Here is a 12,347-nt window from a genome sequence, read left to right on the forward strand (position 1 = left end):
TTGCACAAGTTCGGGATGCATTTGTGGATGCTTAGGAGCTTAATTGGAGTCTAGACCAAGGAAGGATGCCGGGAAATGATCAAGAACTGCTTGGAAGGAGGAACGACGATCAAAAGAGCCAAAAGAAGTAACATGCGATCGCATCTTTTCTCCTTGCGATCGCAGGTTGGATCGCAGGTTGCCTTCGAGGTTTTGTCGAGCCAAAAAATTCATCAGATGAGAAAAAAAGAGAACCTGCGATCGCAGGTTGTGCCTTTGCGATCGCAGGTTGGTCTAATTGCCTCATAATAGCAACGTACTTCATTAAAGAGCCCCGTGACACATTTTTGGTGATACATGCGATCGCAGGTACGTCGTTTTGACAGCTAGACGTATAAATACTGCCCCAAACTCTTCCAGTAACCCTAATTGGCGATTCCTGGCGATTCAGAGGCGATTTTTAGAGGTTTTCAAGTGAAGAACGTAGATCTAAAGGATACAATTCGATTCCAGTTCATAGTTTAGTAAGATTTATCGTTTAGATTCTATTTCTACTGTTTGTAATCAGTTTTTAGCTATGTCAGGCTAAAAACTCAGATTTCAGTTTCGCAAGACGTAACCTTTTCATATAATTAATCATTGGGCACTATGTTTGACTATGATTACTGTTTAGTTTGATCAGTTCTGTGTTAATTTGAATGTTTGATTTTGATTTCAGTTTCTGTTGGCCACTTAAATTGTTTGTGAATCATTCTAGTCATCTAATTGTTTAGATCTATAATTGTCTAGATTAATTAGTGAAAAGTGTCAAGTATTAGATTAATTCTGAGTTTAGGGTTAACTCTAATATGAAATGATCAAACAAGTTTTAACGCCTCCGAGCTTATGAGAGGTATTGAACTTTACTGGGAATTACACTGTGTCTAATGCAACTTTTCTTTATTAAACAAGAGCTTGTTTGGTTAATTTAGTAAAAAGTTAGATTTAATTCAGAGAACTTATTTTGATTAAATGAATTTTTGTAATAAAGGTCATTAGAGCTTGTTAATGAACCTTAGTACCAGTTTAAACAAGTGCATAGTCAAATATTGTGTTGAAGGTTAATTATATGATTAGGGGAGTCACCGCGAAACTGGAATTGCTTTCTTTTATTTGAATTTTCATCACTTTAAATTTAGTTATTCTTTTGTCAATTTTGATTTCTATTAGTTTAATTTTCAGAAATAAACCCCCCCTTTTTATGTTTATTGCATTCATCAAGAATTAGACCACACCTTACGCAAAGAGGTGTAAACATTAGAACGTGTCCCTGAGGATCCGACCCTGCTTACCTGTACTACCTGTTAGTGCCATAAAGCAGTTTATTTATTAATTTTATTTGTTTAAATCATGTACGACAGTGGTATTAACAAATTGGCGCCGTTGCCGGGGACACGGTAAAACACTAATAGTTTTATGCCAAGATCTTCACGTACAAGTAATCTGATTTTTGATCCAGAGATTGAGAAGACTGCTAGGAAGCTAAAGAAGGAAGCAAAACTTCGGAAGCGACAAACAGGAACCTCAACCTCACCCATACCACAAGGCACTCCCTTGTGGAACGAACCTGAACACTCATTTCAACCTTTTCTGAAAGCACCACCTACCTCACCCGTTAACAGCCCGTTCAAAACATACTCATCATCATCTTCAGACAAACCCGAACTCACAGATTCTTCCGAAACCGAATCAGAATTCATCATGAGCGAGAACGGAGATGAAGCTGAAAAAACTCTCCGTGAGTGGGCAACACAAAAGGTTATGTGACATCCCCATTTTTCGCGGCCAGAAAAGACCGATTTTGTTTATGCTTTATAAAAATCAGAGTACCTCTTTTAATAAAAATGTTGCGGAATTTGTTCCCAGAAAAACATGATAAATACGTTATCAAAGCATTTCCGAAGAAATGTATTTTTATCCATTTTAAAACATTTGGGATGTCATCGTCAATACAGAAACATAAGCATAAACAGAACTTACATTTAATTACACTAGTGATCTACATCTCTTTTAAATCCCTCAGTGTAAAGTAGCTTCATATCGACACCTGTAATACAAATAAGCTTGAGTGGGTCAGGTTGGGAAACCTGGTGAGTACATAGGGTTTTCAACCCACAATAATTTAATTATTATGTTTAAACATCAAACAATCAACCCAATTACCCATCCCCATTATCTTCTTTACTCTTAAGGATCTACCCTAAGAATCAATTATTCCTCGTTCATTCATTCCTAAGGATCATCCTAAGGAATCAGCACGAAGTCCATCGTTGTCAATGACACAACTGTCAAGCACAGCTGCTAGTTCTATCACTTAGGCGCAGCTGCCAGAATTGTGACATTCTATGTGAGGCGCATCTACCAGTATTGTCCTTCGAGCACAGCTGCTAGGGTTATCTCGTTTATTGACAGTATCATTTTCGAGAGTCCACTCGCAATACATGTCAATGGGTTCTTAGAGTACACCGGTGAACACATCGTTCACAACACCTACAGGTTGCGAGCCTGCCAGTGTTCCACTGGACTGTCTAGAATAGTCCGTGGTTGTCATCCATACTCTGCTAGATGACGGGGCCATCATTTGGGAAAGGCTTCTCACATCGTCCACCTCTTACACTTACCTCGTGGTCTATAACACCTCTCAACTCATCATCCAACTCATATTCCATCTATTACATCTACCCATGTTTTACCCAACATATTCTCGTATATATATATATATATATATATATATATATATATATATATATATATATATATATATATATATATATATATATATATATATATATATAGTTTAAATCATTTAAAACATGTATAAAATCGTTCATCCAGTATAGATAGCAAGTATACAGATAATATGCACACATAGCACGTAATTTATTTAAAATACTTCATATCTATGTGTAAGATGAAAGTAACTATGCACTCACTTGATAAGGTGGTGACTCGGTACTCGGACAACGCTTCGTTTACTTTAAAATAATTTCCTTCGACGAAACCTAGTATTATTACCACTAGATTTTAGTCTAATATTTACTGTGACTAATTATTAGTGTTATTATTATTATTATATAAGCGTTTAAACAATACTTTCCAACCACTATGTACAGACAGGGGCCAGACATAAAACACCGGAGGGCAGGACCATTTTGGCATATAGCACTTCTGAAATCCAACAACCCTATGCGGCCCTTTAAACCAGATTCCCCGTACCGCGAGTAGTTAAAAAGATATTATAACGACACTTATATAAGTCACAATAATAGCTCAAATATTTATTATAAGTTCATAATAACAATACTAATTTTAAATATAAGCTATATTAAAATAGGTAAGCATAACTTACTTACAAGGGGGTTTTAGCTAGGAGTCGGGCTCTGCAGGGGCAGAACTTCGTCGCTGAATCTTTCTAAGAAAGATTCGTGCAGCGCTTCAACGCTCACCTTACTATACTAAAACTACAGAAAGAGAAGTCGAATCACGAGGGACCGAAATGCTCGGGGGATAAGAAGAGAAATACTCTTGAATCAAGAGAATGGTGCAAGAAATATGAGAGCCTAAGCCACTTATTTATAGTAATTGAATTTACAAAAACTACCATCCATAATTACTTAATGACCTTATAGTTATATAAACGACTAAACACCCCTTCATAATACTTTTTAAATAGATTTAACGATATTTGTACTAAACTAATGTCGAAAGTACTCAACACTAGTCTTATAATAACCGCATCGTCGATACCTTTCTAATGATATATACATTTGTATATATATGTGTACGTATATATGATTTATACTTTATTTTAATACGTAAATATGCTATTATAATTTTTATCCACGCGTTGGTATTTACGAGTACTACAACTTTCATTTAGACGCGGTCAGCTAATTCTCATTCTATCTCAGATTTACAAAACCGTATCGAATTTATCGTGCTCGAAGAGTAGGGACCAAGTTTCGTCCATATCTTTAACATACGAGCTCTACTCTCAACATTATTTATATCCACGCGTAGGTAAAAACAAGATCTAAAACTTTCATTTAGACTCCGTCGGCTAATTCTCGACCGATCTTAAATTTAACAGTAGGAGGAGATTATACTGTTAAATGTCCGCGTAAAATTCATAACTTCTACATACGGACTCCGTTTTCGTCTGTCTTTTTACCGTTGAGTTCTTATTAATGAGATCTTCAACTCTCATTTAGGTCGCGTAGGCCAAAAACCGCTCAAACTAAAATTCGAGTTTCGGGTCGTGCACTGCTATGCCAAATCTTAGAAAATTCATAACTTCCTCATACGAAGTCAGATTTGGGCGTTCTTTTTTTGTATGTTCTCGTTTTAACGTATACTACAAATTTTGTTTAGATCACTAAGGCTAAAAAGCCTTCTACCGTAAATTCACTTATTTACGTCTCCCGGTGCCGTGCCGGTTTTGCCGTAAAACTTCGACGGGCCATAACTTCTTCGTTATAACTCGGATTTCGGCGTTCTTTATATGTACGGAACCCTTGTAACATATAATACAACTTGTTTAAGATTAATCCTTCTAAATAATCTTCCAACAAAAACTCATTTTTGATGCTCATCGTCTCTAAATTAACTAGCCCGGATCTGCGGGCGTTACAGGTTACCCAGCAGCCCTTGTGTATCACCTTTCCAGAAGCTCGAAATTTTGAGCTCAATTCCGGTTTAATCCGTCTGCTACCCTCATTTCGAGGCCTTGAGAATGAAAATCCTCAGAAATTTCTCAAGGAATTCCATGTTGTCTACTCTGGAATGAAACCCCATGGAGTTACTGAAGACCAGATCAAACTCAGGGCGTTTCCCTTCTCAGTTCAAGATGCAGCAAAGGAGTGGTTATATGACCTTCCATCTGGCTCAATAACAAGCTGGAATGAACTCGCCAAGCTCTTCCTAGAAAAATATTTTCCCGAGGCGAAAGTGTCAAATCTACGCAGAGAGATTTTGGGTATAAAGCAAGGCAAAAGAGAAGCCCTCCACACTTATTGGGAGCGATTCAAGAAGCTGTTAGTCCGATGCCCACAACATGGCATTAGTGATTATCAGTTGTATCAGTATTTCTGCGAAGGATTGATACCTATGGAGAGACGACTAATAAATGCATCTAGTGGAGGGTCACTTTCAGACATGACAACAACATAGATCAGGGCATTAATAGAGAAGCTGGCCAATGAATCAAAACATTCAGCAACTGAGGAAGAGTGGTACCCAGACCATCCAAGAGGAGTCAAGGAGATGAGCAATGCCCACCTGGAATCCCAGATTTCAGAATTGACTAAAGCTGTTCTTTTGTTGACAAAACAAAAAGGTGTAGAGCCAAAGGTCAAACCTTGCGGGATCTGTTGCAAAACCGGGCACTTAACTGATATGTGCCCAATACTTCAAGAAGATAATGAATCTGTGCAAGCTATGGGAGGATTTCAGTAAAGGCCATTTGATCAACATCGCAACAACCAAGCTTGGGGAGGGCCTCAAAATAACAATTTCCAGCCAAGACCTCAACAGAATTTTCAGCAAAGAAACCAATATCAAGCTTCACCCGGGTTTCAGCAAAATCAGCACCATAGCAATTTTCAGCAACCACCTGTTCAGTCACAAGCTAGTAGTTCCAGCATGTCTTTGGAAGACATAATTAAAAGTCTTGCTACCAGTACCCAAGCTTTCCAGAATGAAACAATGTCCAACATCAAAAATCTGGAGCAGCAGGTATCACAACTCGCGAACTCCATGAGCAAACTAGAAGCACAAACCCAAGGAAAATTCCCATCTCAGACTGACAAAAACCCGAAGCACAATGCTTGTGCTGTCACCCTCAGAAGTGGTAAACACTACAAAGGACCAGATCAGCAAGAAATGAGGAAGAAGAGATCGTGGTTGAGCAAAAATATGAGGCAACTGAAGAGGTGCAGAAAAAAGATGGACCTGGTGAACCTGAAGTAAAAATTACCCCTCCTCCTTTTCCCTCAAGACTGAAAAACACGAAAAAAGAAAAGGAATATAAAGAGATTATGGATTTCTTCAGAAAGGTTGAGGTAAATATTCCCCTTCTTGATGCAATTAAACAACTACCCCGATATGCTAAATTTTTAAAAGAGTTGCGTACTTCAAAAAGAAAATTAAAAGGAAACGAAACAGTTAAAGTAAGCGAGAATGTTTCAGCTGTTTTACAAAAAAGGCTACCCCCAAAGTGTAAAGATGCAGGAGTATTTACTGTTCCTTGCAAGTTGGGGAACCTTTCAGTGCCAAGAGCTATGTTGGACTTAGGAGCTTCTATAAATGTTTTACCATATTCACTTTGTAAGACTATCAGGGTGGGGCCTTTAAAAAGAATAGGAGTCATCATTCAGTTAGCTGATCGTTCTCTGGTACACCCAAAAGGTGTACTGGAAGACGTTTTGGTTCAAGTGAATGAACTCATATTCCCAGCTGATTTCTATGCTTTGGATATGGGAGATGACGACTCACCAAACTCAGGTTCCATTCTTTTGGGGAGACCATTTTTAAAAACTGCCAGAACCAAAATAGATGTTTATGATGGTACCCTTTCAATGGAATTTGATGGTGAAGTTATCAACTTCAATATTTATGATGCCATGCGTTACCCAAATGATGTTTCAGCCCTTAATTTCATTGATGTAATTGAACCATTATCTGCAAAATATTTTGAAATTGCTAACCGCGAGTCACTAGCATTAGTGCTCCACAGAAATTTGTCTATTAATGCAGCTTAGGTTATATCATAAAATTATGTGGTTGATAGAGAAGTTCAAGAGATGGCAGCTCATATGGACCAGCAGAGAAAGTTGAGGTATGGTACCCAAACTCTTAAATTACCAATTTCTAACTCCAAGCTTTTTCCTTCTGTAGTGCAATCCCCCATTCTTGAGCTGAAGACACTTCCACAACATCTGAAATATGCATATCTTGGAGAAAAAGAAACATTACCAGTTATCATATCCAACAAGCTGTCAGAAAAAGAAGAGTTAGAGCTGATCAGAATTCTGAAGGAGTATAAAAGTGCAATCGGGTGGACTATTACAGACATTAAAGGACTCAGCCCATCTCTATGCATGCACAAAATTCTGATGGAAGAAGATTATAAGCCATCACGAGAAGCCCAACGCAGATTAAACCCACCAATGATGGAGGTGGTTAAAAAAGAAGTTATGAAGTTACTGGATGCTGGGATGATATACCCAATTTCTGACAGCAAGTGGGTCAGCCCAGTTCAAGTTGTTCCTAAGAAGGCTGGAGTGACAGTGGTAGAGAATAAACAAGGAGAGCTGGTTCCAAATCGGGTTCAGAACGGATGGTGCGTGTGTATTGACTACAGAAAATTAAACGCAGCCACCCGGAAAGATCATTTTCCTCTCCCATTCATAGATCAGATGCTAGAAAGGCTTGCTGGAAAATCCCACTACTGCTGCTTGGTTGGATTTTCAGGATTCCATCAGATTCCAGTTGCTCCAGAAGACCAGGAGAAAACGACCTTCACCTGCCCTTTCGGGACATTCACGTATAGGCGTATGCCATTTGGACTCTGCAACGAACCTGCTACCTTTCAAAGGTGTATGGTTAGTATATTTTCTGAGTATGTCGAAAATACCATAGAAGTCTTCATGGATGATTTTACCATCTATGGAGACTCCTTTGATATTTGTTTGAAAAACCTCACAAAATTTTTACAAAGATGTATAGAAACATACCTGGTCTTAAATTTTGAAAAATGTCACTTTATGGTTGACCAAGGTCTGATTCTTGGACATATTGTTTCAAAAAGAGGTTTGGAAGTCGATAAAGCAAAAATAGATGTTATAAAGAGCTTACCCTACCCGAAGAATGTTCGGGAAGTGCGTTCCTTTCTTGGTCATGCAGGGTTTTACAGGAGGTTTATAAAAGATTTTTCAAAAATATCAGTTCCCATGTGCCAGTTATTGCTGAAAGACGCTGAATTTGACTTCAATGAAGATTGCAAGAAGGCTTTTGATGTGCTGAAAAATCTTCTTACTTCAGCCCCCATTATTCAGCCCCCAGATTGGAGTTTACCATTCGAGATAATGTGTGACGCCAGTAACACTGCTGTTGGACCTGTTCTAGGACAGAGAAAAGACCGGGTCCCCCACGTTATATATTATGCATCAAAGACTTTGGACAACGCCCAAGCAAACTACTGCACGACTGAAAAAGAGTTGCTGTCAATTGTTTTTGCATTGGAAAAATTCAGACAGTATTTGTTGGGCACAAAAGTCATAATCTTTTCGGATCACGCAGCCATTCGTTACCTTCTTGCCAAAAAAGACTCAAAGCCAAGGCTGATTAGATGGATTTTGCTGCTATAGGAGTTTGATATAGAGATCAGGGATAAAAGTGGTAGAGAAAATTTGGTAGCTGATCATTTGAGTCGACCCACCCCACCTGAAGACCCGACACCGATCCGCGAAACATTTCCTGACGAGCATCTATTTGCTGTTCAGAACCCTCCTTGGTTTGTTGATATTGTGAACTACTTGGTCTCCAGAGAACTTCCTTCAGATCTCACCCGAGCCCAGAAAGATAAAATAAAGAAGGAGGCGAAAAGATATGTTTGGGACGAGCCGTATCTATGGAAACACTGTGCTGATCAGGTGATTAGAAGATGTGTACCTCAAGATGAAGTCAAATCAATTCTGAATTTCTACCATTCCGATGCTTGTGGAGGGCATTATGGTCAACAACGAACCCCACGCAAGGTTTTGGACAGCGGTCTTTATTGGCCTCATATTTTTCGTGACTCTTTTCTATTTTGTAAAACCTGTGAAAGATGTCAAATGACTGGGTCTTTGACATCTCGTAATCAGATGCCACTTACTCCAATCTTAATATGTGAAATCTTTGACGTTTGGGGTATAGATTTCATGGGTCCGTTTCCGCCTTCTTTCGGGTTTGTGTACATCTTACTTGCTGTGGATTACGTGTCCAAATGGGTCGAGGAAAAAGCTACACGAACCGACGATGCCAAGGTTGTGGTTGATTTTGTCAAGACAAATATATTTGCGAGGTTTGGGACACCAAAAGCCATTATTAGTGATCGGGGTACGCATTTCTGCAACCGCACCCTCGAAGCTGTCCTCAAGAAATATGGTGTCATACATCGGGTATCCACAACATATCACCCGCAAACCAATGGACAGGCTGAAGCTTCAAACAGACAGATCAAGGGCATTATAGAGAAAACCATCAATCCGGTCAAGAAAGATTGGAGTATTCGATTGGACGAGGCGTTATGGGCTCACCGGACAGCTTACAAGACTTCTATCGGTATGTCACCATATTGAATAGTTTTTGGCAAACCTTATCGATTACCGGTTGAATTGGAGCATCGAGCATATTGGGCTGTCAAAAATCTGAATATGAGCATGGATGAGGCTTGTAAGAAAAGAAGATTGGATATTCAAGAGTTAGAAGAAATCAGGAATGATGCTTACGAGAACGAGGCAATCTATAAGGAGAAGACGAAAGCGTTTCACGATAAGATGATCTCGCGAAAGGTATTCACTACCGGTCAAAAGGTACTGTTATATCACTCTCGTTTCAAACTTATTTCCGGTAAATTGAGGTCTCGTTGGGTGGGACCTTTTGTTGTTACTAACGTGTTTGATCATGATGCTATAGAAATTAAGAGTGAGCAAACAGGAAAGATTTTTAAGGTAAATGGTCACCGTCTCAAACCATTTTACGAAGGGTTTCATGTTACAAATGAAGAAGTGGAGGTAGTTGAGGTCCCGACTTACCGCAATTGAGGAAACCAAGTAACAATGTTGAGCCAACGACAATAAAAACGGGCAGCTTACCGGGAGGCAACCCGGGCGTTTGTTTTGGTTTTCGTTTTTGAAACTTCTTTTTTATTTTTTGTGTATTTTTAGCTACTTAAGTCGTTTCTTTTTAATTGAATCGTGTTTTTAAAATAAAAAGGACAGAGAGATTTTGTAAAAAGTTGAAAAATAAGGTTTTTGTGGAACCTGCGACCGCGAGTCTAGTCTTTGCGATCGCAGGTTATACGGATTAGGGTCGCATCACGAAGTCGAGGATTTTTTGGGTCATTTTTTTCACAAAAAAAGAAAACCTGCGATCGCAGGTATAGCCCATGCGATCGCATGTAACAAAATTTATGACGATTTTACCCTCGACCCTTTTAAGATCAAAATTTTGAGATAATCAGCAAACCTGCGATCGCAGGTTTGCCCCTTGCGATCGCATGTATCTCGTTTTTGTTCCCGTCTCACTTTTGAAAAAAAAAATCAATTTGAGGACGTTTTTCAGAACCTGCGATCGCAAGTTTCCCCCTTGCGATCGCAAGTATCCGTTTCTTATAATCTATCTGTTACCTTGCATTGGAAAACGTGCCCAACGGTCAAAAAGTCAAACCTGCGATCGCAGGTTCCCTCCTTGCGGTCGCAGGTTGTGTTTTCCCTATAAATTGCAATTGCAGCCTTCATTTGTAACCACCACATTTCAAAAACACTCTCTGAAATCCATTATACTTCGAGTTCTTTCACCAACAAACACTCAAATCGCTCGTTTTTCGTCCAAATCAAGAAAAAAAGGTATCAATCTCTTCTATTTTACTCCTACAACATCTATGCGGTAACGAAATCATGTTTTCACGGTTGAAATTCTCCAAAAATCTCATTTTATTCATTTGAAATTTAAATTTTTTGTGTGTTTCTTTTTCAGATCTACGTTCCGTTAGTCATCCGCAAGCCACGAAAAGTAGAAACGTTTGCTCACGACGCAATTCAGAAGAGATTCATCCGAACGGAAATTCAAAAATCAAAAAAAATTTCGGCATGAAAAATATACTGCTGCTCAGCGCACAGTCAGGTATTTTCGTTCTGAAACTGAATTTCTGTTTTTGTTATATATTTGTGCGGTCGTTTGAGAGTAGTTAGAAATACTTATTTTTGCTTTATTATTATTATTATTTTTACCTGGAAATTGTGCCTACCTTGTCCCAATTTACCTTGCAAAATGCCCTCTAGACCCTCCCGTTCACGCAGACACGTTGACACCTCAGACCCGCCATACACTGTCCAGGTGGACAATGTCACTGTGAATTTAGGTTCACAGGCCGCACTCGACTGTTATCAGCGACTTCTCGACCGCGAGATTATGCCACAGGCCTGGGCCCCTAGCCGCACACTCATGCGGGAACTCCATATTTATGATGGTGTTCACGCTCTTTTTACCAATATTGGCTGGGCGCGCCTATTATATGTGGATTTTGCCATTTGTCCTCTACTGACCCGAGAGTTTTTAGCTACGCTTAATGAGGTAAATCATGAGGGAAACATAGCTTTTCGTATTTTTAGCACCCCTCACACTATTCACGTCGACCAGTTATATACTTTCTTCCATACCCCTATCACCAGTTTATCCCAGCCCACCCCCGCTTTTGACGTACGTGAGTTTTGGTACTCCATTACCGTTTGGAGTCTTATGACTCAACCTCATCCGTACAGACCAGTATTGTGCACCCTGTTCTCAAAATTGCATTGAAAATTATATGCAATATCATTTATGCACAGACTGAGACTACGAAAGCCGGCAAAGCCGAGCTTTTTCTTTTGTGGTGCATGATCACCGGGTCGCACCGCCCGCATCTTGGTGATATTATCATCAGACGGTTCCATAGAGTTATAGCCCTTCGCACCGGCGGTGCAATTCGCTGTGGTGGTTTGATTTCTGTCATTGCCCGCGCCCTCGCGGTGCCATCTCCTCCAGGGTACACCTTTTTCCAGGGTGATTCTTTCCGTTTGTCCCTGCAGACCCTACGGGCTATACACATGCTTCGTAATGCCCCAGGTGGGTATGTTTGGATGCAGGGTCGCTCCCTTTATTTCAAGGTCACTGGACCCGATGTTATAACTCTCGATGACCCCATTAGCGAGACTAAGTGGGTGCTTCCTTCGAACATCCAATCACCCCCTCGCCCATGTCTGGCACATCGTCCACAGTCTGATCGACCATATTCATCCACTCAGCACCCAGCCTACGCAGACGCCACACCTATATCCTTTGGCCAGCCTGATCCTACGCAGACTGACTTTCAGGATCAGCCCCCACCCACCCAACCATCTAACCCTCACCCCAATTCTCCCTTCACTTACCAGCATTATCTTGACCTCCGTGGGGATATTGCTTCCCTTCAGCAGATGATGACTGGTCTTCGCCTCGACTATCAGCAATATAACACTCAGGTTACCGACTATCGTGACGAGCTCTTAGGTCTGCGCGACGATTTCGACGATTTCCACGACGAGTTC

The 12,347-nt window shown here is 40.0% G+C and overlaps 1 protein-coding gene across 1 annotated transcript; it reads left to right on the forward strand.

Moving 5' to 3' along the window:
- The first annotated feature begins 9,440 nt into the window (after positions 1–9,440).
- Positions 9,441–10,875, forward strand: LOC145157848 (uncharacterized). The gene is made up of 2 exons (XM_079076828.1): positions 9,441–9,794; positions 10,759–10,875. The coding sequence occupies exons 1-2, from the start codon at positions 9,441–9,443 to the stop codon at positions 10,873–10,875; spliced, it is 471 nt and encodes a 156-aa protein (XP_078932954.1).
- The last annotated feature ends 1,472 nt before the right edge of the window (positions 10,876–12,347 follow it).

Source organism: Lactuca virosa, chromosome 2 (genome assembly GCF_052849685.1).
Source record: "Lactuca virosa cultivar CGN04683 chromosome 2, Lactuca_virosa_CGN04683_v6, whole genome shotgun sequence".
Taxonomy (NCBI): domain Eukaryota; kingdom Viridiplantae; phylum Streptophyta; class Magnoliopsida; order Asterales; family Asteraceae; genus Lactuca; species Lactuca virosa.